We start from the raw sequence: 26,621 nt of genomic DNA, 5'->3' as shown, positions 1-26,621 counted from the left end.
AACAAACTAATGTTAATGGTACTAAAATGCCTGGAGAGAATACGCCTAGGCAGCTTTGCTTATACAGACTTCTCCTGCAGTGGGAAAAAATGTGCTGCTATGTGTTCCATATGTAAAAGGACTATCGAGGAGATGACGAGGACAACCTCGAACTTCAATCGTCATTTGGCAAGACTCCGCCCAGAGAAGGAAGTGACACACTATGTTCATTGCTCTGTTGATAGTGGGCGGGGCTTGCTTGCTGAGCGATGAACTAGCTAGTGTTAACCCTCTCTCATGTTATTTGCCCTGTTGATAGTGGACAGGGCTTGCTGAGCGATGAACAAGCTTTTAAATCTGTAGCCTATTAAATAAAATGAGGCAGTCGAGCAGTAACGTTAGTCCAACACAGTAGCAGAGATGCTTTCACATAAAGGCAGCAAGAGCCACCGTCAAATGGTATGGTTGGACTCTTGTTCTTGGACTTGACTTGGAACAGTAGTGGACTCGACTCGGACTTGAACACTGAGGACTTGAGACTGGACTCAGACTCAAGGTTTAGTGACTCAACGACAACACTGATTTATACTAAATAATCAACCATGGTGCTGTGTTCTTCATTAAATAATAATACATACGTTTGTTTAAGGTGGCACGGTGGTGTAGTGGTTAGCGCTGTCGCCTCACAGCAAGAAGGTCCGGGTTCGAGACCTGTGGCCGGCGAGGGCCTTTCTGTATGGAGTTTGCATGTCCAAAGACATGCAGGTTAGGTTAACTGGTGACTCTAAATTGACCGTAGGTGTGAGTGTGAATGGTTGTCTATGTGTCAGCCTTGTGATGACCTGGCGACTTGTCCAGGGTGTACCCCACCTTTCACCCGTAGTCAGCTGGGATAGGCTCCAGCTTGCCTGCGACCCTGTAGAACAGGATAAAGCGGCTAGAGATGATGAGATGAGATGAGACATTGACAGAGCATATGCAATGACATTATGAATTTTCCTGCTTATGAATACATTCGGTTGAAATAAAATGTTTGAATGAATGAATGAAAGATTTAAAATAAATAGTACAAAACTTAACGTTAGAAACTTTTTCTTACCATTTTACGATTCATTCTTTTTCTATAAATCTAGCTTACAAAAATCTACTAGAAAGTGATTTTACTTCACCCCTGATTTTTATTTAGACAAATATATGAATGTATTTATGAATTTAAAAATACTTTCTATAATATTAAAACAATTGTACTCTTTAATTAAGCAATAGACAGGCAGACTAATAGTATATCTAGTTATCTAAAATGTATTTCATTAGAAAAAAAAGAAAGCTTAATTATGTATTATTTAATCTATTTCATACAAGTTCTTATTTATGCAAATAATTGAGTGTGTTCAGATCATGGTCATGTCCATTCACCATCCTGAAGCCAAACAGATCCCTCAGCCTTTTACTGCCTGCCACATTCTTTCTGTCCCTGTAAGAGACTGGAGTCACGCTGTGCTGGCCATGCTGCTTCTACAGGTATCTATTCTGCTTTGGTTTGGAGTCTTTAGGTTTGATTTCTCTGATGCACTCGTGGACATGGAACTGATCCGGACTGAGTCAGCTCTGCTCAAATCAAAGGTGATGATCACCATTCTGGCTCGCAATTCTGAACACAGCCTTCCTTTTTACCTGGGCTGCATCGACCGCTTGGACTATCCAAAGGACAGGATTGCTATCTGGTAATTACATCTTGTTTGGTGAATCATATTTATTCTTCCTTTCTTTTCTTTTCCAGTGGTGCAACTGTGGTTTGAAAGACTGCATGCTAAAGGAATTAAGGCAGAATAGTGAAATGACAACCGCTTTGATTCTTGTGCATGTACACTACTGTTCAAAAGTTTGGGGTCACTTTGAAATTTCCTTATTTTTGAAAGAAAAGGACTGTTCTTTTCAATGAAGATCACTTTAAACTAATCAGAAATACACTCTATTGAGGTTTTTCACCCACGTGACCAAGTCATGTGATGCATCGTTAGGCTGCCATTTTGGACGTCACGACTCGAATCAGTTTGAATGCGAGGAAGGCGACAAACGAAAAACATAAAATAGAAAAAGGAGCGAGATGCAGAAAACACCTTCACTATCCAGCAACGTAGGGAGCAAGCCGGAGCGCGCTGCTTAATTTGAGGGGGAGCAAGCCGGAGCGCACTCCGGGAGCAAGCCGGAGCGCGCTGCTTAATTTGAGGGGGAGCAAGCCGGAGCACGCTCCGGAACCTCGGCCGGAGCACTCCGGGAGCAAGCCGGAGCGCGCTGCTTAATTTGAGGGGGAGCAAGCCGGAGCACGCTCCGGAACCTCGGCCGGAGCACTCCGGGAGCAAGCCGGAGCGCGCTGCTTAATTTGAGGGGGAGCAAGCCGGAGCGCGCTCCGGCAACTATTTACACTGGATCCGGTGTAAATAGCTGCCAGATCATAATTACAGTAAACTAGTAAATACAGTAAAGGAAAAACTTGAGACTGAAAGGTTTTAACAGTCATCCAAATGACTGAACGTAAACATTGCTACAGTAACATACTAGCTACTATGTTGTTGACATTAGCTAGCTTGACCTTCAAAATGGCGGACACTGGGGCGTCACGTGACCCTGTGACGTCAGGTGAAATACCTCAATACACTGCTAATGTGGTAAATGACTATTCTAGCTGCAAATGTCTGGTTTTTGGTGCAATATCTCCATAGGTGTATAGAGGCCCATTTCCAGCAACTATCACTCCAGTGTTCTAATGGTACAATGTGTTTGCTCATTGCCTCAGAAGGCTAATGGATGATTAGAAAACCCTTGTACAATCATGTCAGCACAGCTGAAAACAGTTTAGCTCTTTAGAGAAGCTATAAAACTGACCTTCCTTTGAGCAGATTGAGTTTCTGGAGCATCACATTTGTGGGGTCGATTAAATGCTCAAAATGGCCAGAAAAATGTCTTGACTATATTTTCTATTCATTTTACAACTTACGGTGGTAAATAAAAGTGTGACTTTTCATGGAAAACACAAAATTGTCTGGGTGACCCCAAACTTTTGAACGGTAGCGTATGAATGTATGCAAGTGTAGCCTGAAATGGATAAGCTGAGATTTTGTGTCAGTGAAACATGCCCTATACAGTGACTACACACAAACACACAGCACTATAATATAAAAGTGTTTGACAAATTTTGTTTGTCTTTCTTTACATACATGCCCTCCATTTTAGCATTTGTATTTTTGTCCCCTAATAGAGCGAGCGACCTAAATCAGCATCCTGGTCTGAAATATGCTGTGTTTGAACAGTAAACAGTACTGAAGAGCAACAAGGAGACTTACAGCATAATGATAAAATGCAGACAGAGACCACAACTTTACAGTGGTGCTTGAAAAGTTTGTGAACCCTTTCGAATTTTCTATATTTCTGCATAAATATGACCGAAAACATCATCAGATTTTCACACAAGTCATAAAAGTAGATAAAGAGAACGCAGTTAAACAAACGAGACAAAAATATTATACTTGGTCATTTATTTATTGAGGAAAATGATCTAATATTACATATCTATGAGAGGCAAAAGTATGTGAACCTTTGCTTTCAGTATCTGGTGTGACCCCCTTGTGCAGCAATAACAGCAACTAAACATTTCCCATAACTGTTGATCAGCCCTGCACACTGGTTTGGAGGAAATTTAGCCCGTTCCTCCGTACAGAACAGCTTCAACTCTGGGATGTTGTTGGGTTTCCTCACATAAACTGCTCGCTTCAGGTCCTTCCACAACATTTCGATTGGATTAAGGTCAGGACTTTGGCTTGGCCATTCCAAAACATTAACTTTATTCTTCTTTAACCATTCTTTGGTAGAACGACTTGTGTGCTTAGGGTTGTTGTCTTGCTGCATGACCCACCTTCTCTTGACATTCACTTCATGGACAGATATCCTGACATTTTCCTTTAGAATTTGCTGGTATAATTCAGAATTCATTGTTCCATCAATGAGGGCAGGAATCTAATTATCCTAGCAGGAATACTACTTCGCTGCTAGCCTCTCTAGTCAAACCTGGTATATATTTAGTTGCAATAATAATATGGTTTGTGAAATCTTACTGACATCTGTAGTCATGTAGATAATATCTGGATTTCAACTTAGTCAAGTCAAGTTTATTTGTATAGTGCTTTTAACAATAGACATTGTCGCAAAGCAGCTTTACAGTAAATTAAAGACTTTAAACATGAGCTAATTTTATCCCTAATTTATCCCCAATAAGCAAGCCTGTGGTGACAGTGGCAAGGAAAAACTCCCTCAGACGACATGAGGAAGAAACCTCGAGAGGAACCAGGCTCAAAAGGGAACCCACCCTCATTTGGGTGATAACAGACAACGTGATTATAAATAACTTGCTTCTATAACTGTGCCCTATAGAGTCACAAAGTATAACTGTGAAACTGGGAAATTCATTATAGTTTTAACATGAAGTCTGTTTTGTTGAAGTTATAAACTGTTCATTGATGGAGACTTGAGTGCAAAACTGTTCATGACAACTGCAGTCCTAAAGTTAGCAAGTCGACTGTAGTTCTCAGACATAAATATATTACTGTAAGTGTCCAGAGCCATCTTCCAAGTGCGACTTTTGACTGTCCATATGAGGCCGTCCTCCACAGGAGCGATGTGATGAGACTCCAGCCAGACGTAGGGCATCAGGATGGATCGGGCAGGTCTGAGGAGCAGAAGAGGTCAGCATCTTACTGGTGTCTCAGGATTGACATGTAACTCAGAGGGACAGACAGAGTGAAGGGGGGAGAAAGAGAGAGAGAGAAAACACAGGTTGTTAGGTATGCCCAATGTCACCTAATTAGTAAGAACAGGATACATTTTGCACTTAGTAAATACGCTATACAAACCCGTTCGTTGCAGGGCTGCAGCAGATCACAGCATGGATAATACGACGGCCATGTTGCAGGAATGGGTGTCTGGAGTGGAGGGACTGTACCATTTTGTACGATTCCGGACCACAGAGCATGGCAAAAGGTAGGGTCCTTTTTAATAATCCATTTCATTAATCTGTGCAATAATGTTCTGTAATAAGCATAGCAAATGGAGGCAAATTTGTGCAAAGTGTTGTTACACATGAAGCATCCAATCCAAGCACAGAGCCATGGACTTGATCAAGGGCTCAATAAGATCTCTCAGCTGCATATGAAGTGCAAATAGTACCACAAAAATTTCAAAAGTATTATCGTTGTTAATCACTTTATATGGATAATAATAATTATTATTGTTATTATAGTTACTATGCTGATGAGTTTGGTCCCAAGCACTGGCCAGACTCCAGGTTCAGCCACGTGATGCAGCTGAGGCAGGCTGCTCTCCGATCAGCCCGGGCTCAATGGGCTGACTACATCTTGGTGAGTTATATGGTCACAATATTCACCATTTTGTCTCATTCATTCTAAAACACAGACGCATTTATTTATCAATTTTGGAAGGAGTCTCCAGTATCGGTGCTTTTGTAACGGTCAACCCCAATTCCAAAAAAAAGAGTTGGGATTCTGTGTAAAAAGTAAATAAAAACAGAATATGATGATTTGCAAATCATGGAAACCCTATATTTCATTGACAATAGTACAAAGACAACAAATCAAATGTTGAAACTGAGAAATTGTATTGTTTTTTGAAAAATATATGCTCATTTTTAATTTAATGCCAGCAACACATTTCAAAAAAGTTGGGACGGGGCAACCAAAGACTATAAAAGTTGTGTAATGTTTAAAAAAATGTTGCTTATTTCAGCAAGATGATTGCAAATCGCGTTCTACATGTATTACAACTGCATGGCTCTGTCGTAAAAGAGTCGAGGTGCTAAACTGGCCTGCCTGCAGTCCAGACCTGTCTCCTATTGAAAACATTTGCCACATTATGAAACACAAAATATGGTAAAGGAGACCCCAAATTGTTGAGCAACTCTTGATCAGACAAGAATGGGACAACATTTCACTTGCAAAACTACAACAATTGGTCTCCTCAGTTCCCAAACATTTACAGAGTGTTGTTAAAAGTAGAGATGATGCAATACAGTGGTAAACATGGCCTTGTCCCAACTTTTTTGAAATGTGTTGCTGGCATCAAATTCGAAGTGAGCATATATATTTAAAAAAAAAAATTCAGTTTCAACATTTGATGCGGTACGCGGTGGTCCGGATCACCGTATTTTTCATACAAAACGAGGGCATTAATTAATTATTTTTCCTGGATTGTGGTCCGGTTCACCGTATGCTGTATTATATTACGATATAAATAAAAACTTACCAAAATCATACTGTGTTTGTCATTTAATACGAGTTTTTTTACAAAGTCGTACATCATTTGTTATTTTTTCTCAAACCGGAAGAGAAATGCATGCGTAAAACACACGCGCAATAAAAGATACCAGTTCTAACGCATGTAAAAAAGCGGGAGCTGCCACGAGGGAAGTGAAAAATAATTTTACCAACTTTCGTCATTATGTCTCAGGGTGGTTATGAACAGCTTCTAAGGAATAAGAAAAAATGTGCTAGAGACTACAAAGCAACAGAAGAAAGGGCAAAGGAAAGAATTTATTCTAAATTAGGGGAAGAAGTAGCTGAAAATTTAAAATTTATTTGTCTTCTGAACTTGGTGGTCCGGACCACACCTGAAAACGGCGTGGTCCGGACCACAACGGTAGTCCGGACCACCGCGTACCGCGTCATTTGATATGTTGTCTTTGTACTATTTTCAATGAAATATAGGGTTTCCATGATTTGCAATCATGGAAATAGTCACATTCTGTTTTTATTTACTTTTTACATAATGTCCCAATGTATTTGGAATTGGGGTTTTATTAGGTAGATTAAAACACATTGGAGCATGCTTTTATTGGAAAATAATCAACTTCAGGGTGGTACCTGTAACTTTTATGTCAAATCAGGCCATCTCACCACCCTGTTGTTGATTACATGTGCTCCTAAAGCTAGATGGCCTTTCGATTTCATAAAATCGGTTAAATTTAGTTCCCTCTGAAATTTGGTCATTGCAATACATGTTTATTTCTGTAATATCTCAAAAAATATATTAGGCCATTCTGTGGCTGGGAAGTTATTTAATTTGAGGGGATTCCCTAGCAAATAATGTGCATGAAATTGCTTGCTTCGCACAGTCAAGCGGACAGAGGAAGTCCGTGTGCGCATGCACAGGGTTACCTTCTTCTTCTTTTGGGTTTTTTGGTAGCTGGCATCCACAGTGTTGCATTACTGCCATCTATAGGTTTACCTTTGACCGTACACTGACACAGTTATATCCTTCTGTCACTAAACGAACAGCTGATCACACCGAGGTGCTTTCTGACTAATATTTATTAGTTTGGTCCTCTGTTTCCTTTCTTTTGCAACATAACGTCTTTTCTTCTCGCTTTCCATTACTGTAGTCAGTCTTTCCAGTTTCATTCGCACACTCATGTCCTCCATTTTCTCTCCTGTTTCAAATTTGTATCCCACAATGCCTTGTGCGAACAGGGAAAGCCCACCATGTGTGATGCATGATGTAGTATCTTGAATTGGGTCATGGTGAAGCAGGAAGAAATAGCAGAGAATTTAGAGCCACGCGGCCCTAAATTCATTAATTATTCTATTTTTTTTAAACTAATAAAATTGGAAGTCTGTGATTTGAATTCAGTAGCTTTTGGTCCACTAAACAAAAATAATTGGGTGTTGGGGAAAATTATTTTTATGACCTACACTTGAAAAATCTGAAAGACAGTCTACCTTTAAAACAGCACGTTCCGTAATCATTTTATTCTTAATATGTTGGTCTTTGCACATACTCGTTTCACTCTTGTCTTATTGATCATATCCTTCTAGTTTGCTGACAGTGATAACTTGCTGACAAACCCGAAGGTCCTGAACCAGCTGATAGCAGAGAACCGCACACTGGTGGCCCCTATGCTGGAATCCAGAGTGCTCTACTCCAATTTCTGGTGTGGTATGACCGCACAGGTACACTATATCTTCAGCATCATCTTTGATTTTTGGGTTTAAGCTTTTATTAGTGTAGGTTCATGAAGTTGCCTACATAAGCAGTGTAAGTACAACGCCACCGTCCCGTCTAGAAACTACAGATCCCATCAACCAACTTCCGCGATGACCTACGTCACGGCTGGGTGGGATCTCCTACGTCACATCCTCCATGAAGCCATAAGTAACTGAGCAACACTTCCGTCTTCCTCTTTGGTGCTGTGAATCTCGCCGCGGACCGGCGCGTTCTACAGAGATAAAGAGGCCTGCTCACCAGAGCATCCAAGATACAGACGTCTGCTTTGCAAGTAAGAATTCAGCGCGTTTTCATTTTACCACTGGCCACGGTAAACTTCCAAAATCGCGCGATCTAACTCAGATGAGTTACAACCAGTTTTAATGTGTTCATTAAGTAAAGTTACGACTGCAGCCCAAAGCAGTTAATTAAAAGTTAGAAGCGACCGGATTCCTTCTGACTAAAAGCGCTGTGCACATTGTTTGATCAGAGACTTCTTCTCCACGAACTACGAAGCGTTCGGACCAAGAAATCCTCTGCTTTCACGGAAAGCCCCACGTGCTCCGGTGGACTCAGAAGTTTTGGAACGTCTCTATAATCTTGCATATCAGCAAGATACTGGAAGTAAGGCTGGCATTTTTGGTCACAAAGACTAGTCTTAGGAATTAGCTTTATGAAGTAGTGTGAATTTAAACTCAGGAATGGTTTAATTGTGTACACTGTAGACACTTAGGGTGTTGAATTGATTATTGTTCTATTTGTATTGATCTCTCAATTGTTAATAGATAGGCTTTTGCATGCTCTTGCTATCCTTTCTAACCTTTAATTTCATTATTACACATATTTTGACCTCATCAAGATTTCAGTGGATTTAGTAATGCTATAAGCTAGCGGGTTAGCTACCACGGTTAACCCTTTGTTCCACAAAGAAACACGTGGTGACCCTCCCCCCCTCCGTTCTTTCTCATGAGGTTCTTTGTCTCAACTTTAGATAAAATTCCAAGCCCTGATTCAATTCAAACTTTATAGCGCATTCTCCCGCGCCCACATTCAAACCCACATATATCACTGATGACCATTTGAATGCAGGGTTCTCCACAAGGGGTTTTAGAGGTGTGGGCCGCCCCCCTTTCTGTGATTCCCGCCCCCGTTTAATTTCTGCCGCCCCTTTACAAAAGGAAGAGATGTCCCTTTGTTATCTTTGTGACAGATAGCCTTTCTCTGTTGGAGTACCGACAATGCGACAACACCCGAGTGTGAAACTGATTTACCAGCAATTAGTTTAGTCAGTCTGACGATTATAGTCTAAGAAAAGCGTTTCACACTTTGGCGTTTTTGACACATTGTTCTTGCGCCGGGAGATAACACGCCTTTATAATAACATGTGTGAATCGACACCAAGTTCAAGATAACTGATTGTTATTGTCGGCAGAGAAATAAAGAATAAAAACAAAAAGTTCAAAGTTGGTGTGGCAAGCATGATATTGCCTATAAAACCGTGAGGATATAACCTGTCTGTCAGTGTTACTGTAGCTCTTGAAGTGCGTACACACTGTCGAAATGTCTCTCGAGCGATTCAGTTTTACGCGTAAGCGTTCCACTGTCGACATCGAAAACATCGATCCAAAACGGCGTAATTATAGCCATAGAGTGTAAATATAGCCACAGTGTAAATATAGCCATAGAGCAGTGTAAATATAGTTAAAACAACATCTTTTCAATGTACTTTACTCTCTAAAAAAAAAAAAAAAATTTTTTCCAGTGGTGCCTGCAATTACATTTCCATTTCAAACAATGTCAGCTTTTGTGGAGCAGTGTGAATATAGTTAATAAAAAAACTTTTCTGTACTTTTTTTGTAGTTTGCTAAATAAAAAAATATTTTTTCCAGTTCCATTTCAATGTGTCTGAATATGATGTGTGTGTAATGTTTGATGTATGATGTGTTTTGTACCAGTCCAGTTGATTCCTCTATTCTAAATGATTACTATTTGAGAGTAATTTATGCAAATTCTATGCAAATGACATATGTAAATTTATGCAAATTTGTTTCAAGGTCATCCGATTGACCCCCACCCCCCTATATTTTCAATCCGTGGAGAACCCTGGAATGTATTTCAATTGCTAATATTTAATTTTTTTTAATCACACACACACACACACACACACACACACACACACACACACACACACACACCTTAGCTAGCAACCCAGTCTAACCCTTTTGTTTTAGGCCACAGGCCTCACACACACACACACACACCTCACTGTTTGCCGAAGATTTCAACTGCTATTATTCATTTTTATCTTTGTTATAATATTCAATTAATTATTAAACTGTGTCTGTGTTGCTTCCATATTTTCGAAATCATCCAATCTCAATGAATTCCAAAGTGTATATGAATGCCATTGGTTGTAGTATTTAGGTAATACGGTAAGTGATCCATTATTGTTGCATTGGTAGTGGTCATAACAATTTGGAATATACCATAATTTAGCTGTTTGGTAATTTATTATTAAGCACCAAAATTAATGGTATTATTAATGAGACTGATTTAATGAGATTGATCACTTAAGACCAATTGTACATACATATACCCTACAGCAGCCTTCCTGGGAGCAAAATAACACCACAGCAGCTCAGTATTTTAACACGTCCCAATGTCATATAGAATTTTTTAGACAGCTTTGTTCACAGGTGTTTGTTAACAGTCTTAATGCTAGCTATGAAGAACTGTATGATGTTTTTTTAATTCCACAGGGGTATTATAAGAGAATCGATTCGTACATTCCTATTCGAAACTGGAAGTGGGTAGGGTGCCACGCCGTGCCCATGATTCACTCCACCATGTTGGTGGATTTACGCCATCATGCCAGCCATGTCCTGGCCTTCTACCCGCTCCACCAGCTCTACCCATGGATCCTGGATGACATCTTGGCCTTCTCCTTTTCAGCGAGACAGCCAGGTGAGCTCTGACTTGCACTACATCGCTATTCTATGCCGTTACCTCCCTAAAATTATCAGCAAACCACAAAAGACAACATCTTCAGTTTTGATTGTTACAAACGGCTGACAATGGAGACTCCTTTCATAAAATGTTCAATAAACTAAACTCATATAAACGAAATGAATACAGTGGAGCGTCCACCATACAAGTCCACTAAGGCTGTGAAACAACAACACCTTCTGACCAATCAGAATAAAGAATTCAGTATCATGGTATAATCTTGAACTGGTGGTCAAATTTTGCATTTTAGTTTTTCGATTTTAATTTTTGGAAAATTATACTAAAAATAATCCAATTAAAATGTAGTAACGAATCATTTTCTCATGAGACATTCCCACTTCTGCACACTGATATTAGTGATATTAGATCAGGGCAGCACGGTGGTGTAGTGGTTAGCACTGTCACCTCACAGCAAGAAGGTTCTGGGTTTGAGCCCAGTGGCTGACGTGGGCCTTTCTGTGTGGAGTTTGCATGTTCTCCCCGTGTTTGCATGGGTTTTCTCCGGGTGCTCCGGTTTCCTCCACAATCCAAAGACATGCAGGTTAGGGTAATTGGTGGCTCTAAATTGACCGTAGGTGTGAATGTGAATGGCTGTTTGTCTCTATGTGTCAGCCCTGTGATGATTTGGAGACTTGTCCAGGGTGTACCCCACCTCTCGCCCATAGTCAGCTGGGATAGGCTCCAGCTTGCCTGCAACCCTGCACAGGATAAGCACTTAGGGATGACGGATGGATGGATATTAGATCAATTCTGTCCGTTTGCTTGCTTCCATGCAGGACTGCAGATGTTTGTGTGTAACAGAGAGCATTATGGGTATTTGCCTGTGGCACTGCAGCCCCAGCAGCCCCAGGAGGATGAGGTGGTGAGCTTCACCTACACACTCACGGAGGCAATGCGTGAGTCACATGATGGCTGAGTTTACAGATGTAAGAACTTTACATATATGGTTGAGCATAAATGTTTGCAAATGTCCAACCCAAAGTCTCATTATCTCTAGCTGCTTTATCCTGTTCTACAGGGTCGCAGGCAAGCTGGAGCCTATCCCAGCTGACTACGGGCAAAAGGCGGGGTACACCCTGGACAAGTCGCCAGGTCATCACAGGGCTGACACATAGACACAGACAACCATTCACACCTACGGTCAATTTAGAGCCACCAGTTAACCTAACCTGCATGTCTTTGGACTGTGGGGGAAACCGGAGCACCCGGAGGAAACCCACACGGACACGGGGAGAACATGCAAACTCCACACAGAAAGGCCCTCGCCGGCCACGGGGCTCGAACCCGGATCTTCTTGCTGTGAGGCGACAGCACTAACCACTACACCACCGTGCCGCCTCCAACCCAAAGTATCAAGAAAAACAGTTTTGATGGTTTAGCACAAGTCCAGACCTCAATATTACAACAGAAAGGATCCAAACTGCCTTTTAGAGGCAGATAAAAAGGCAATAATGTTTTTTAGGAAACATTTGGTAAGACTTTAGGTACATAAAAGACCACATAACAGCCACATATGCCATACAGGAGTCGAAATATAGTGCAGTGTTTGAAACTGCCGTGAAGAGAAAGAAAAGGAGGCCGTCTCATTTCGTTCACACGGTCCTCCACACAGTCCTCTTTCTATACACACACGGCTTTCACACCCGTGTCAACTCGCACCTCTTTCCTTTTCTTCTCTGTCTCTCAGATGAACCTGTCATGCTATTATGAAACTCATGAAATATGAATAGCGTAGCAGCTTTAGGGTTATCCCTCCTGTTTCTGAATACTGTATGAAAGATATTTTATGACATTGAATCCTTCTCTGTGCTCTGCAGTTGATTTCGCCTTGGAGCCTTCACGCTATTTGCACATGCCGTCCAGAAACAAAGATAGAATGGCATTTGATGAGGTACATCTGATATCTCTTTATAGTTTACAGCATTATGTGTAGTGTATTAATGGTACATTACTCACTGAAAGATAGAGGGCTGTGATATAGTGTATATCAGGAACAAAACATGACAGGGCATCCTGAAGTGTTTTATTCCTCTTATACCATGGAAATTTGTCAACAACAAAAAAAAAAAACCCAAAACATGTTTGAATAAAAAAGGATACAGCATATTTTTTAAATCAATTTCTAGTTAAATTTAATCTTACATTCAATAGAATGCCTGCCAAACCATTTCATTTGGGTTATCGCTTATATTAAAGAAGCTTTATGCAGTTGACCCCTCCCAAACCTCACCTTTTTCAGCCTCTCTTAGATTAATGAGATTAACAAAAGGGCTGGAGAATCCTTCCATAAATGATAGAAAAAACATTTCCTTAAAGGAAAATTTGTCATAGTAATGTAAATGTGATTACATTTTCTTTTTTTCTGAATTATGTTACTATAGAAACAATAAAGCATTAACGTAATCCTACGATTTGTCTGTTGTCAGAGCTGCTGTTATAAAAATTAATCTGACCAATCAGAGTCCAGAATTCAATGGATATAGTGGAGAATATTCTCATCTCATTATCTGTAGCCGCTTTATCCTGTTCTACAGGGTCGCAGGCAAGCTGGAGCCTATCCCAGCCGACTACGGGCGAAAGGCGGGGTACACCCTGGACAAGTCGCCAGGTCATCACAGGGCTGACACATAGACACAGACAACCATTCACACTCACATTCACACCTACGGTCAATTTAGAGTCGCCAGTTAACCTAACCTGCATGTCTTTGGACTGTGGGGGAAACCGGAGCACCCGGAGGAAACCCACGCGGACACGGGGAGAACATGCAAACTCCGCACAGAAAGGCCCTCGCCGGCCACGGGGCTTGAACCCAGGACCTTCTTGCTGTGAGGCGACAGCGCTAACCACTACACCACCGTGCCGCCCGTGGAGAATATTCATTACAATAAATGATCTTTGTTGTGGACAGTTTTTTTTTTTGGACCCTTCTGTAGTTTTCTTGCAAATATCTTCTTTTGTCAGATCTCATCTCATTATCTCTAGCCACTTTATCCTTCTACAGGGTCGCAGGCAAGCTGGAGCCTATCCCAGCTGACTACGGGCGAAAGGCGGGGTACACCCTGGACAAGTCGCCAGGTCATCACAGGGCTGTTACATAGACACAACCATTCACATTCACACCTACGGTCAATTTAGAGTCACCAGTTAACCTAACCTGCATGTCTTTGGACTGTGGAGGAAACCGGAGCACCTGGAGGAAACCCACGGGGAGAACACGCAAACTCCGCACAGAAAGGCCCTCGCCGGCCACAGGGCTCGAACCCGGACCTTCTTGCTGTGAGGCGACGGCGCTAACCACTACACCACTGTGCCGCCCTCTTTTGTCAGATCTACATCATTAATCTAATGCGGCGCATGGACCGTAGGGCGCGTATGTTGCACACTTTGGATGTTTTGGGGCTTGAAGTCACACTGACCGATGCAGTGGATGGCAAGTATGAAATTAAAAGTCGCTGAAGATTGTACACACTTGTAATACACCGATACCTGTGTATTGGCATACACCTGTCAAGGGGTGGGATATATTAGGCAGCCAGAGAACAGTTAGTTCTTGAAGTTGATGTGTTGGAAGCAGGAAAAATGGGCAAGCGTAAGGATCTGAGTGACTTTGACAAGGGCCAAATTGTGATGGCTAGATGACTGGGTCTGAGTATCTCTAAAATGGCACATCTTGTGGGGTGTTCCTGGTATGCAGTGGTTAGAGTCTACCAAACTAAGTGGTCCAAGGATCCAAAGGACAACCGAAGAACTGGCGACAGGGTCATGGGTGTCGAAGGCTAACCCATATGGTCCAATCCCACAGAAGAGCTACTGTCACACAAACTGCTGAAAAAGTTAATGCTGGCTAAAACAGAAAAATATCAGCATTAACTTTTTCAGCAGTTTGTGCTACAGTAGCTCTTCTATGGGATTGGACCAAATGGGCTAGCCTTCAATACCCATGACCCTGTCGCCGGTTCACTGGTTGTCCTTCCTTGGACCATTTCTAGTAGGTACTAACCACTGCATACTGGGAACACCCCACAAGATGTACCATTTTGGGGATGCTCAGACCCAGTTACCGGTATCTAGCCATCACAATTTGGCCCTTGTCAAAGTCGCTCACTTACGCTTGCCCATTTATCCTGCCTCCAACACATCAACTTCAAGAACTGACTGTCCTCTTGCTGCCTAATATATCCCACCCTTTAACAGGTGCCAGTGTAATGAGATAATGTTATTCACGTCACCTTTCAGTGGTCATAATGTTACAGCTGATCGGTGGATAATTTGCTTTATTTAAAAAAAAAAGAAAAAAAAAGTCCCTCTTTATTTCAGAGATCTGAACTCATCGCAACTCCAGGTTTTGGGGACTGAGATGCTACCCAAATACCAAGACCCCTACTCTGGACAAGTGCTCACTAAAGGAGAGATCGGATGTTTTCTCAGCCATTACAACATCTGGAAACAGGTAGTTGCAGCATGTGGTTTATACTCATGAACGTTTGCACATAGTGGTCGCTCAGAGATTAAGAGTGGCCATACAGCCACTGTTTGGCCGTTGAACTAAACGTAGACATAAATGTAGACAAAAAATGTCACAAAAAGCTTCTGAATGCTAAAAAAAAAAAGTCTATAAAAAATTTTATATTTGACATGACCCCATTTTGGGGCAGCACGGTGGTGTAGTGGTTAGCGCTGTCGCCTCACAGCAAGAGGGTCCGGGTTCGAGCCCTGTGGCCGGCGAGGGCCTTTCTGTGCGGAGTTTGCATGTTCTCCCCGTGTCCGCGTGGGTTTCCTCCGGGTGCTCCGGTTTCCCCCACAGTCCAAAGACATGCAGGTTAGGTTAACTGGTGACTCTAAATTGACCGTAGGTGCGAATGTGAGTGTGAATGGTTGTCTGTGTCTATGTGTCAGCCCTGTGATGACCTGGCGACTTGTCCAGGGTGTACCCCGCCTTTCGCCCGTAGTCAGCTGGGATAGGCTCCAGCTTGCCTGCGACCCTGTAGAACAGGATAAGTGGCTAGAGATAATGAGATGAGATGATCCCATTTTGCATTTATCACTTAATATGTTGCTTTTTTAAATGACGTACAAAATTTCTCTAACATTTAATGTTTTTGAAAATCTAAACTATGGTATTGACACTAATAAAATGAAATACTGTATCTTTCAGTGTCAACATTTCTGTTTTAAAACGATGGTGCATACAATTGTTGCACAGAACTATACTAGTGCATCTCAAAAAATTAGAATATTGTGAAAAAGTTCAATATTTTCCATCAGTTATTTAAGAAAGTGAAAGTTATATATTATAGACTCATTACACATAAACTAAAATGTTTCAAGCATTTTTCTATTTTAATTAGTATGGCATACAGTACAAAAAAAAAAAAAACATCTCAAAATATTAGAATATTTCATTTCGAGTTTGAGTAAAACAGTATGAACGCAGTGTATCTCTCGGTCTAGTTCAGTACACACAACCACAATCATGGGGAAGACTGCTGACTTGACTGTTGTCCAGAAGATGATCACTGATGCCCTCCACAAGGAGGGTAAGCCACAAAAGGTCATTGCTGAAACGGGTGGCTGGAAAAGGTGCACAAGCAACAGGGATGGCCGCAGTCTTGAGAGGATTGTCAAGAAAAGTTGATTCAAGAACTTGGGAGAGCTTCACAAGGAATGGACTGAGGCTGGTGTCAGTGTATCAAGACCCATCACGAACAGACATCTTCAAGAAAGGGGATACGACTTTCGCATTCCTAATATCAAGCTACTCCTGAGCCAGAGACAATGTCAGAAGTGTCTTATCTGGGCTAAGGAGAGAAAGAAATGGACTGTTGCTCAGTGGTCCAAAGTCCTCTTTTCAGATGAAAGTACATTTTGCATTTAATTTGGAAATCACGGTTCTAGAGTCTGGAGGAAGTGTGGAGAGGCACAGAATCCAAGGTGTTTGAAGCCCGGTGTGAAGTTTCCACAGTCTGTGATGATTTGGGGTGCCATGTCATCTGCTGGTGTTGGTCCACTGTATTTTATCAAGTCCAAAGTCAACACAGCCATCTACCAGGAGATTTTAGAGCACTTCATGCTTCCATCTGCTGACGAGCTTTTTGGAGATGCTGATTTCCTTTTCCAGCAGGACTTAGCACCTACCCACAGTGCCAAAACTACGACCAAATGGTTTGCTGTGATATTACTGTGTTTGATTGGCCAGCCAACTTGCCTGACCTGAACCCCATAGAGAATCTATGGGGTATTGTCAAGAGGAAGATGAGAAACACCCGACCCAAAAATACAGATATGCTGAAGGCCACTATCAAAGCAACCTGGGCTTCAATAACACCTCAGCAGTGCCACAGACTGATCACCTCCATGCCACACTGCATTGATACAGTAATTCATGGTAAAGGAGCCCCAACCAAGTATTGAGTGTATAAATGAATATACTTTTCAGAAGTTGGACATTTCTGTATTGTAAATCCTTTTTTTGATTGATCTTAGGGAATATTCTAATAATCTGAGATACTGGATTTCTGATTTTCATGAGCTATAAGCCATAATCATCAAAATTAAAACAAAAAAGGCTTTAAATATTTCACTTTACATGTAATGAAGAAAGAATATATGAAAGTTTAGCTTTTTGAATTAAATTATGAAAAAAAGGAACTTTTTCAAGGTATTCTAATTTTTTGAGATGCACTAGTACTGTCATCTATTTAAAGTACAATACATTGTGTATCCAAAAAACTACAGATGTGTAAGCCATGTTCAGCCTGGAATCAGCTTTATTTTATTACCCTAGGTTTATAAAATTCTTTTTTTTTGTATTATTTAGCCAAAATGGTTGTCATTTGAGGCAAGTATTGTATGTAATGATTTTGTACCATTTGCCACTGGTTATTTTCACAGCACCAGTGAAAAACTAATAAAACTACTTCGAGAGACAGAGGGAAAAAGAGGATGTTACGGGAATGGCCATTTATTTATAGGAACGAACTTGTGCATATGTTTTGTAAAATGTAATTGTTGACAAACCAACCTTACAGTGATAAAGCTAACTCTGTTTAACATCAGACCACAGTGCACCACTTTGTCCTTGGTTATTTTCCTATAACAGCACACCCTATTGTGTTTTATTCCTTCGATAATCTACTGCTGGATGATCCTGATAAAGTGTAAACAGATTAAGAGGAAAAAGATAATCCCATTTCCAGGACTTCCACCATTCCACAGATTCACACTGACACATTTTGTCTCCCTCAGGTGGTAGAACGTAAGCAGCGGCAGGTACTCGTGCTAGAGGACGATGTTCGCTTTGAACCGAATTTCAAGAGCCGCCTGAACACGATCCTGGAGGACATTTGGCGGACACAGCTCCAGTGGGACTTGATGTAAGTAGAGTTTGACGTCACAAAGGGCATTTTGTCTATGTTTTGGATGTAACACGGGTTGCTGTCTGGCTTTAGGAAAGCACATGGCAAGCCAGCTGAGAAACAACAAAGCGACCGGAAGCTGATTAGAAGAAAGAGTCCCTGAAGCAGACCCGCAATTTGTGACAGGCTGAGATTACAAAAAGTGGTCTTATAGTTGCTGGTTAAACTAATTATCCTAATGACCCTCAATTTTCCCCCTCTTTTGCAGATATGTGGGCCGTAAGCGGTTGCAGGTGAAGAATCCTGAACGCTGGGTGCAGGGGATAAAGAATTTGGTATACCCTGATTATTCCTATTGGACTCTGGGATACACACTCTCTCTTCAGGGTGCTAAGAAACTGCTAGAGGCCAAACCTTTGGGAAAAATGTTACCAGTTGATGAGTTCCTGCCTGTTATGTTCAACAAGCACCCTAAGTATGTTCTAGTTTAATAGATTTTACACCTCCATCACATTTTTACTAACCTCATTTCGTAACAAGGGTTTTTATTCTCAGATTTAAAGTATACATTTGAGATCAAAACATCCTTTGCTTACTCCATGGTTCCCAAGTTGGAAAAAAGAAACTCTATTTACCATTTGTTATGTATGTAAAATATAAATTGCATGATGTTAAAGATGAGTGTATGTGATACAAGACAACAATCCAGAAGAAGAAAAACATTTCAGAACATCTTTAGAAAGTAATCTGTGGTTGGTAGAAGAGAGCAACTGGAATTGCTTGAAGATTCTTGAAGACATTTCGCCTCTCATCTGAAAGGCTTCCTCAGTTCTGTCTGACTAATAGGGAGTATCAAGTATTTATCCTCTCATGAATCATCATAGAATCTGAATCAGAATGCTGATGGCTGCATTGTAGGTGGCTGATAAAAGATGTCTTAGGCCCTGCTTACATTATTTCGAATCAGCGGATCATCAGATTAACGTTTTTAAAACGATTCGCGTACACACACAAATAGCAGGAAGTGAAGTCCGCGCCATTTTTCAGCAGTCGCGTCACATGACCAACGTGGCATGACCAACGCCAGCGAATCAGGAAGGTGGATGTCACAGTGACGTTGTCCAATGACGACGTCAGCTAGAGCTCAGCACTGCGTATCCTCGTTCCTCAATGTTTACACAGCACCGGATCAGATACGTACTGGGTTGAATACGTGGGCCCTGGCGGATTCAAATTGTTCCGCCTGTGGAGTCGTTTCCCGGCGTTTTAATGTGCACGGACAGTGCATCCGCAACGAAAACGATACAGATACGGTCTAATGTAAACACCACCTTAGGCTACATCCACACAACAACGGCAAAGAAATTTTTTTTAGCGGGTAAAAAAAAAAATATCGCGTCCACATGGGCAACAGATCGGTAAAATATCAGGTACATATGGCAACGCAACGCTTGCTGAAAACGATGCAATACACATGCCACACCTCTACGTGCGCTGTAAGACGGTCCCATCGGAGACACCAGAACAATAGAAGTAGGATGCATGCGCATAAACCCCTTCTTCTACCCGGCGTGCTGCTTGTTCTAGTCATGTGGTTGTGACGTCATCGTAAACAAATCCGTTCTACTCATCCAGACGACTTCGCAACGGCGCCGTTGCCAGATTTTTCCACTCTGGAAACCGTTCTCAAAAAATATCGTTTTGGGGCACCCAAAACGCCGGTGCCGTGTGGACGCGAGGCCGAAACGATAAAAATTTTTATCGGATTCACCTGAAGCCGTTGCCGTGTGGACAGGGCCTTACAGCCACCTACAATGCAGCCATCAGCATTCTGATTCAGATTCTATGATGATCCATGAGAGGATAAATACTTGATAATCCCTATTAGTCAGACAGAACTGAGGAAGCCTTTCAGATGAGAAGCGAAACGTCTTCAAGAATCTTCAAGCAAGTCCAGTTGCTCTCTTCTACCAACCACAGATTACTATGTACCTGGATGACTGAGTATCTTTACAGATATCTTTAGAAAGTGTTTCAAAATTAAAAATACTTTCTAACAAACTAAAGGAAATATATTCTGACATGAGTGTGTCTAGAACTGATGGCGTCTGAGACATATGAATTGACCTGGGCAAGAAATCTTGCTGAGTTATTGGTAATTAACGGGTAAGAATTTTCAATAACAGCAGCTCGAACAGTAGTGCCAGCTGTAATTCAGATTGCAGGTTTATATTAATGAGCTTGTCGTAATGTGTAACAAGTCATTCACTTGGTGGATGCACCAGAAATTGAAAACAAAAAATAAACATGCTGCTATATAACAAAAAAACCAAAGCATATACTCATTGACATGGCGGAGTTTTCTGTTGACATTTACTTAACATTTAATGAAAGAATTCTCCAGTTTGAGTGCTTATTAAGTCATTAATTTTTCTGACAAAGGAAAAGTTCAGAGCAAAGGCATTTATAGTTTCTCAGTAATATGACAGATAAGGGTTCAGAATCTCAGTGTCTTGCAAAAGTATTCACTCCCCCTTGGTGTTTGTCCTGTTTTGCTGCATTACAAGCTGGAATTAAAATGGATTTTTTTTGAGGGGTTAGAATCATTTGATTTACACAACATGCCTACAACTTTCAAGGTGCAAATAATTTTTTTTATTGTGATGCAAACAGTAAGATGAAAAAACAGAAATCTGGAGTGTGCAGAGGTATTCACCCCCTTTCATAAGAAACCCCTAAATAAGAGCTGGTCCAACCAATTCACTTCATAAGTCACATAATTAGTCGATTAAGATCCAGCTGTGTGCAATCAAAGTGTCACACGATCTGTCACATGATGTCTGTATAAATCAACCTGTTCTGGAAGGACCCTGACTCTGAAACACTACTAAACAAGCAACATGAAAACCAAGGAGCCTCCAAACAGGTCAGAGACAAAGCTGTGGAGAAGTATAGATCAGGGTTGGGATATAAAAAAAATATCCCATTAAATCTATTATAGCAAAATGGAAATAATATAGCCCCACTACACACCTGACAAGAGAAGGCCACCCACCAAAACTCACAGACCAGGCAAGGACGCCATTAATCAGAGATGCAACAAAGACACCAAAGAGAACACTGAAGGAGCTGCAAAAATCCACAGCGGAGATGGGAGGATCTGTCCATAGGACCACTTTAAAGGTCATAGGCAACGGTTTTCAATTTATGTACATTTGAAACTTTATATGTTAAAAAACCCTCTGTAATTTTCTTCTGGTCCCAAGAAGTATTGTTAATAAGTAATAATTAAAATAAGTTAGTGCGGATTGCAGCAAATTTCTGTTTGGTGATTTTCGTGACCACTTGGCACGTGACGTCATTCAAGACAAACCGCTTGAGTTGAGTCCACTTCCGTTTACTTGTATTGCCGTTCGGCTTGAGTGCAGACATGCGTTCGGGAATTTCCAAAGAAAAACCATGCCTTATTGTTGTGCAGTGAACTGTAACAACGGGACCGGTTCAGGAAGAAGTTTTTACCTTTTTCCGAGAGAGGAGAAGAGGCAGAGAGAGTGGATTGGCTTTTTCCGAAAAAGAGGAGAAGAGGCGGAGCGAGTGGGTTGGCTTTTTCCGGAAGAGGAGACGAGGTGGAGAGAGTTGATTGTGCGCGTGAAACAAAATCAAGCAGTCAAAGAAGAAACGGACCAACAACGCTCAAGCAAAAAGGAGAAGATTGGAGGTAAACATTTTTACCTTTGCTTGCAATTGACAAGTCAAGAATCCTGAGGGATCCTGTACAATCATTGTGAAAATGAGACAAAGGGATATTTCCTCACTTAGAGTAGGCTATAAATAGTATAAATGCCGCGGATGGCAGGCTAATGTGGCCTACCGGCGCACTGTCAAGTAATCGTTACCTATATCCACTAGGGAGGGCGGTTTAATTATTCTTCAAAAGGGCTCTTATTTAGTATTACAACAAAAGTAGAAATTTATCATAACTACCAGGATAAATCATTTGGGCGTGAATCTTGTTGAGGTCCGGGGTCACCGCGATCAGAGTCGGCCGAGTCGCTGTCCGATTCTGAGGCCGCACGGTCAAACCAGTGAGCCACATTCACCAATTGCTTCGCAACGGCCATAGGTTCATACATATACGGTTTCACCTCTCGATATTCAATTTGGAGAGTTCCTACTTCAAAATCGTTATCGCTTTCAGACATTTTACACAACCTCTCACAACCAAAGTCCATACACGTGTGCTTAGTTCGCAAGTAAACACAGAACTGCTCCCAGTCTGTTTGCCTTGAATGACGTCACGACGACTGTCCCCTGGTGGTAAAAGTGCGCATAAGTGAAATGCAAACAAACCTTTGGAACTTGCGCAAACCAGTATATTTTAACCATTTTATTCAATTTTAGGGTTCAAATTAGACACCAGGAACATTGAATTCGTTTTTTGGGTCGTTCTTCTAGAAAATAAAGTTGATATTCTACGTTCCACCTCTGACCCTTGCCTATGACCTTTAAGCTGTACACTCCACAGAGTGGGGCTTTATGGAAGAGTGGCCAGAAAAAAAGTCATTGCTTAAGAAAACATGTTTGGTGTTTGCCCAACAGCATGTGGCAGACTCCCCAAACACATGGAAGAAGATTCTCTGGTCAAATGAGACTAAAATTGATCTTTTTGGCCATCATGGGAAATGTCATGTGTGGCGCAAACCCTGAGAACACTATTCCTAGAGTGAAGCATGATGGTGGCAGCATCACGCTGTGGGGATATTTTTCATCTGCAGGGACAGGAAAGCTGGTCAGGATTGAAGGAAAGATGGATGGCACTAAATACAGGACAATTCTGGCGGAAAACCTGTTTGAGTCGACCAGAGGTTTGAAACTGGGATGAAAGTTCACATTCCAGCAGGACAATGACCCTAAATATGCTGCTAAAGCTACACTGGAGCGGTTTCAAGGGAAACATTTAAATGTATTGCAATGGCCTAGTTAAACCTAGACCTCAATCCAATTGAGAATCTGTGGCATAACTTGATTGCTGTACACCAATGCAACCCATCTAACTTGAAGGAGTTGGAGCAGTTTTGCCTTGAGGAATGGGTAAAAATCCCAGTGGTTAGATAAGCTAATAGAGACATACCCCAAGAGACTTGCAACTGTAATTGCAGCAAAAGGTGGCTCTTCAAAGTATTGACTTTTTTTTTTTTTTTTGGGGGGGGGGTACCTATGCACACTCTAGATTTCTGGTTTTTCATTTTAATTATTTTGTTTGTGTCACAATAAAACAACAATTTGCACCTTTAAAGTGGTAGGCATGTTCTGTAAATCAAATGGTGCTAATCCCCCCAAAAAAATCCATTTCAATTCCAGCTTGAAATGTGACAACAGGACAAACACCAAGGGGGATGAATACGTTTACAAGACAATGTGAAGAGTTCTATGTGGAACTCTATGTTGGAGAACTCCATATTAGAACCGCTTTAGCAGATATTTTCACTAAACTAATTCATAAACTTCAATAAATTAATTTATAACAAGGGCTTATGTTCTCAGACTTATTACCAATAAATAAATACAATGGGGAACAGAGTACTGATATATGTCGGTGTTGGGATCAGAGCATTGATGGGTGTTCTGTTGTGGGATCAGAGAATTGATGGGGATCTAGTATTAAGGTTAAGAGTGTTGAAGGGGATAAGGAATGAGAAACTGAGTACTGGATATCTGACATGGGGATCAGAGTATTGATGGGGATCAGATTGTTGCTGAAAATCTGGGATGGAGATCTGAGTATTGATGGAGATCTGGGTTGGAGATAATAAAATTGATAGGGATCTGGGATTGGGGTTGAGAATGTTGAAAGGGATTGGGAGCCAAGTTTGGATGGATATCTGAGATGGGTATCAGAAAATCGATGGGGATCTTGGATGGGGATCAGAGTCTTGATGGATATCTGGGATGAGGATCAGGGATGGGGGTCAGATTGTTGATGGGAATCTGGGATGGAGACCTGAGTATTGTTGGAGATCTGGGGTGGCGATAATAAAATTGATGGGGATCTGGGATTGTGGTTGAGTGTGTTGAAGGGGATAAGAGATTGGGAGCCAAGTATGGATGGATATCTGAGAGGGGTATCAGAAAATTGATGGGGATCTTGGATGGGGATCAGAGTCTTGATGGATATCTGGGATGGGGATCAGATTGTTGATGGGAATCTGGGATGGAGCTCTGAATCTGGGTGGAGATAATAAAATTGATGGGGATCTGGGATTGGGGTTGAGAGTGTTGAAGGGATTGGGAGCAGAGTATGGATGGATATCTGAGATGGGTTTCAGGAAATCGATAGGGATCTGGGATGGATATCAGAGTCTTGATTGATATCTGGGATGGGGATCAGATTGTTGATGGGAATTTGGGATGGAGATCTGAATATTGATGGAGATCTAGGGTGGAGGAGATAAAATTGATGGGGATCTGGGGTTGAGAGTGTTGAAGGGATTGGGAGCCAAGTATGGATGGATATCTGAGATGGGTTTCAGGAAATCGATGGGGCTCTGGGATGGGGATTAAAGTATTGATGGATATCTGGGATGGAGATCAGAGTACTGATTTATATTTGGTTTGAGGAGCCAGTGTATTGATGGATATCTGGGATGGGGATCAGAGTATTGATGGATATCTGGGATGGGAATCAGAGTATTGATGGATATCTGGGATTGGTATCAGGAAATTGATGGGGATCTGGGATGGGGATCAAAGTATTTACGGATATCTGGGATGGAGATCTGGGAATGGCTCTGGATTAAGTCCTGTGTAAAACTTGACTATCTTTATAAAATAGAACTGAGAAAAGGCTTATGTTTATGAATGGGAAATGCAATTAATCCAAAATTGGTTTTGTTCTATGGACAGCCCAGTCCTTCTGAAAATAGGAAGGTAGTAAATAGTACATTGAGGTCTCTTAGATCAATTCCATCTGCTTTTCAAATTTTTTAACCCAAAAAATACTCTTTATTCACAGGAAAGAGTACCTGGCTCACTTTAAGCAGAGGAACCTGCTAGCCTTCTCAGTGGAATCTCTCCTCTTCTACCCAACCCACTACACAGGAGAACCTGGTTATAGCAGTGACACTGAAACATCCACCATCTGGGACAATGAGAACATTAATACAGACTGGGACTGCCAGGATATCCATAAAAAACAGAACCATGGTGGTGCAGCCTCTGTGCCTTTGTCAGATGGGGGCAGTAGGGATGAACTCTAAGCTAGCCAATTACAGTTTAGCAGTGGACAGCATAGGTTTTATTACATTTTATGGACATCAAAATCTGGTCACATATTCAAATGATGCTGAAACATACTGATATTCTTAAATGCTTCTCAATGAGTGATTAACAACATATATGAAAGACAGATTACAGCACGCATAAGCAATATTGCACCCAAGGATTATTTGGTTGTCCATTAAAGTTTTTTAGAACCCTATAACTGACTGTTTCCAGAAAGGGTTCTAAGTACCAAGTACCATTTCAGGAGCCTAAGAATCCTTAATTACCCAGTGAACTCTTACAGAAAACTTATTTAAGAAAATAAGTGCCAATAATTTGGAGTTTGCACCACACCTGTACCCAATTAATACTCTTAGTGAAAGGGTTCTTCAGTGGTTCTATGGATGACTTGGAGTTCTTACCTTCCAAAAAAGCTCTGCTTGATCCCTTTATTCTTTATTGTAATGTTCTATATTGAACATTAAAGGGTACATTCAGGGTTCTTCTAAAAAAGGTTCAATTTGATCCCTTTGTGATTTGTTCTTGGAGCATTTTGTTGTAATGTTCCACAAGCATTGCCCCAGGGTTCTTTGGATAACCAAGAGTTCTTCAGAAAACCAAAGTCCTTCCCATGCCAGGACCTGGTCTTCCCAGGCAATCTCCCATCCCAGTACTTACCAGGCCCTTAAGGTGCATTGGGCAACGCCAATCTCTGCTTCTATAGTCCTTGGCCTCTTGCCTATTATACAGCTAGGGTTACAGTGGGGGGCTAGTCCACAAGAGTTTGACTCCCCACTCACGTCTGTATTGCAGCATGCCTTGCCAGATGGCAGTTGGTACCATTTTTTTTATGATGATCCTTGATAATCAAGAGTTCTTAGCTTCCAAAAATATTGTATTTGTACCCTTTATTGTAGTGCTCACCACTGAACATTGAAGGGTACCCTCAGGGTTCACTGGATAAATAAG

At 41.4% G+C, this 26,621-nt stretch overlaps 1 protein-coding gene across 1 annotated transcript; it reads left to right on the top strand.

The window, feature by feature from the left end:
• Nucleotides 1-1,377: 1,377 nt before the first annotated feature.
• colgalt2a (collagen beta(1-O)galactosyltransferase 2a) lies at nucleotides 1,378-25,648 on the top strand. Its single transcript, XM_060917735.1, has 12 exons — nucleotides 1,378-1,703; nucleotides 4,900-5,013; nucleotides 5,273-5,390; nucleotides 7,860-7,994; nucleotides 10,788-10,992; nucleotides 11,811-11,930; nucleotides 12,852-12,925; nucleotides 14,365-14,471; nucleotides 15,355-15,487; nucleotides 18,283-18,410; nucleotides 18,661-18,867; nucleotides 25,405-25,648. The coding sequence occupies exons 1-12, from the start codon at nucleotides 1,378-1,380 to the stop codon at nucleotides 25,646-25,648; spliced, it is 1,911 nt and encodes a 636-aa protein (XP_060773718.1).
• The last annotated feature ends 973 nt before the right edge of the window (nucleotides 25,649-26,621 follow it).

Source organism: Neoarius graeffei, chromosome 1 (genome assembly GCF_027579695.1).
Source record: "Neoarius graeffei isolate fNeoGra1 chromosome 1, fNeoGra1.pri, whole genome shotgun sequence".
In the NCBI taxonomy this organism is placed as follows: Eukaryota; Metazoa; Chordata; class Actinopteri; order Siluriformes; family Ariidae; genus Neoarius; species Neoarius graeffei.
Note: the sequence above shows the minus strand (reverse complement) of the source record. Positions and strands in the feature narration are given on the sequence as shown.

What these genes read in the sequence shown, in the direction of transcription:
- colgalt2a (XM_060917735.1), top strand. Translation starts at nt 1,378, where the DNA reads ATGGTCATGTCCATTCACCATCCTGAAGCCAAACAGATCCCTCAGCCT. An exon ending in AAGGACAGGATTGCTATCTG is followed by an intron (nt 1,704 to 4,899) that starts GTAATTACATCT and finishes CGTTCGTTGCAG; the next exon opens with GGCTGCAGCAGATCACAGCA. An exon ending in ATAGAATGGCATTTGATGAG is followed by an intron (nt 12,926 to 14,364) that starts GTACATCTGATA and finishes CTCTTTTGTCAG; the next exon opens with ATCTACATCATTAATCTAAT.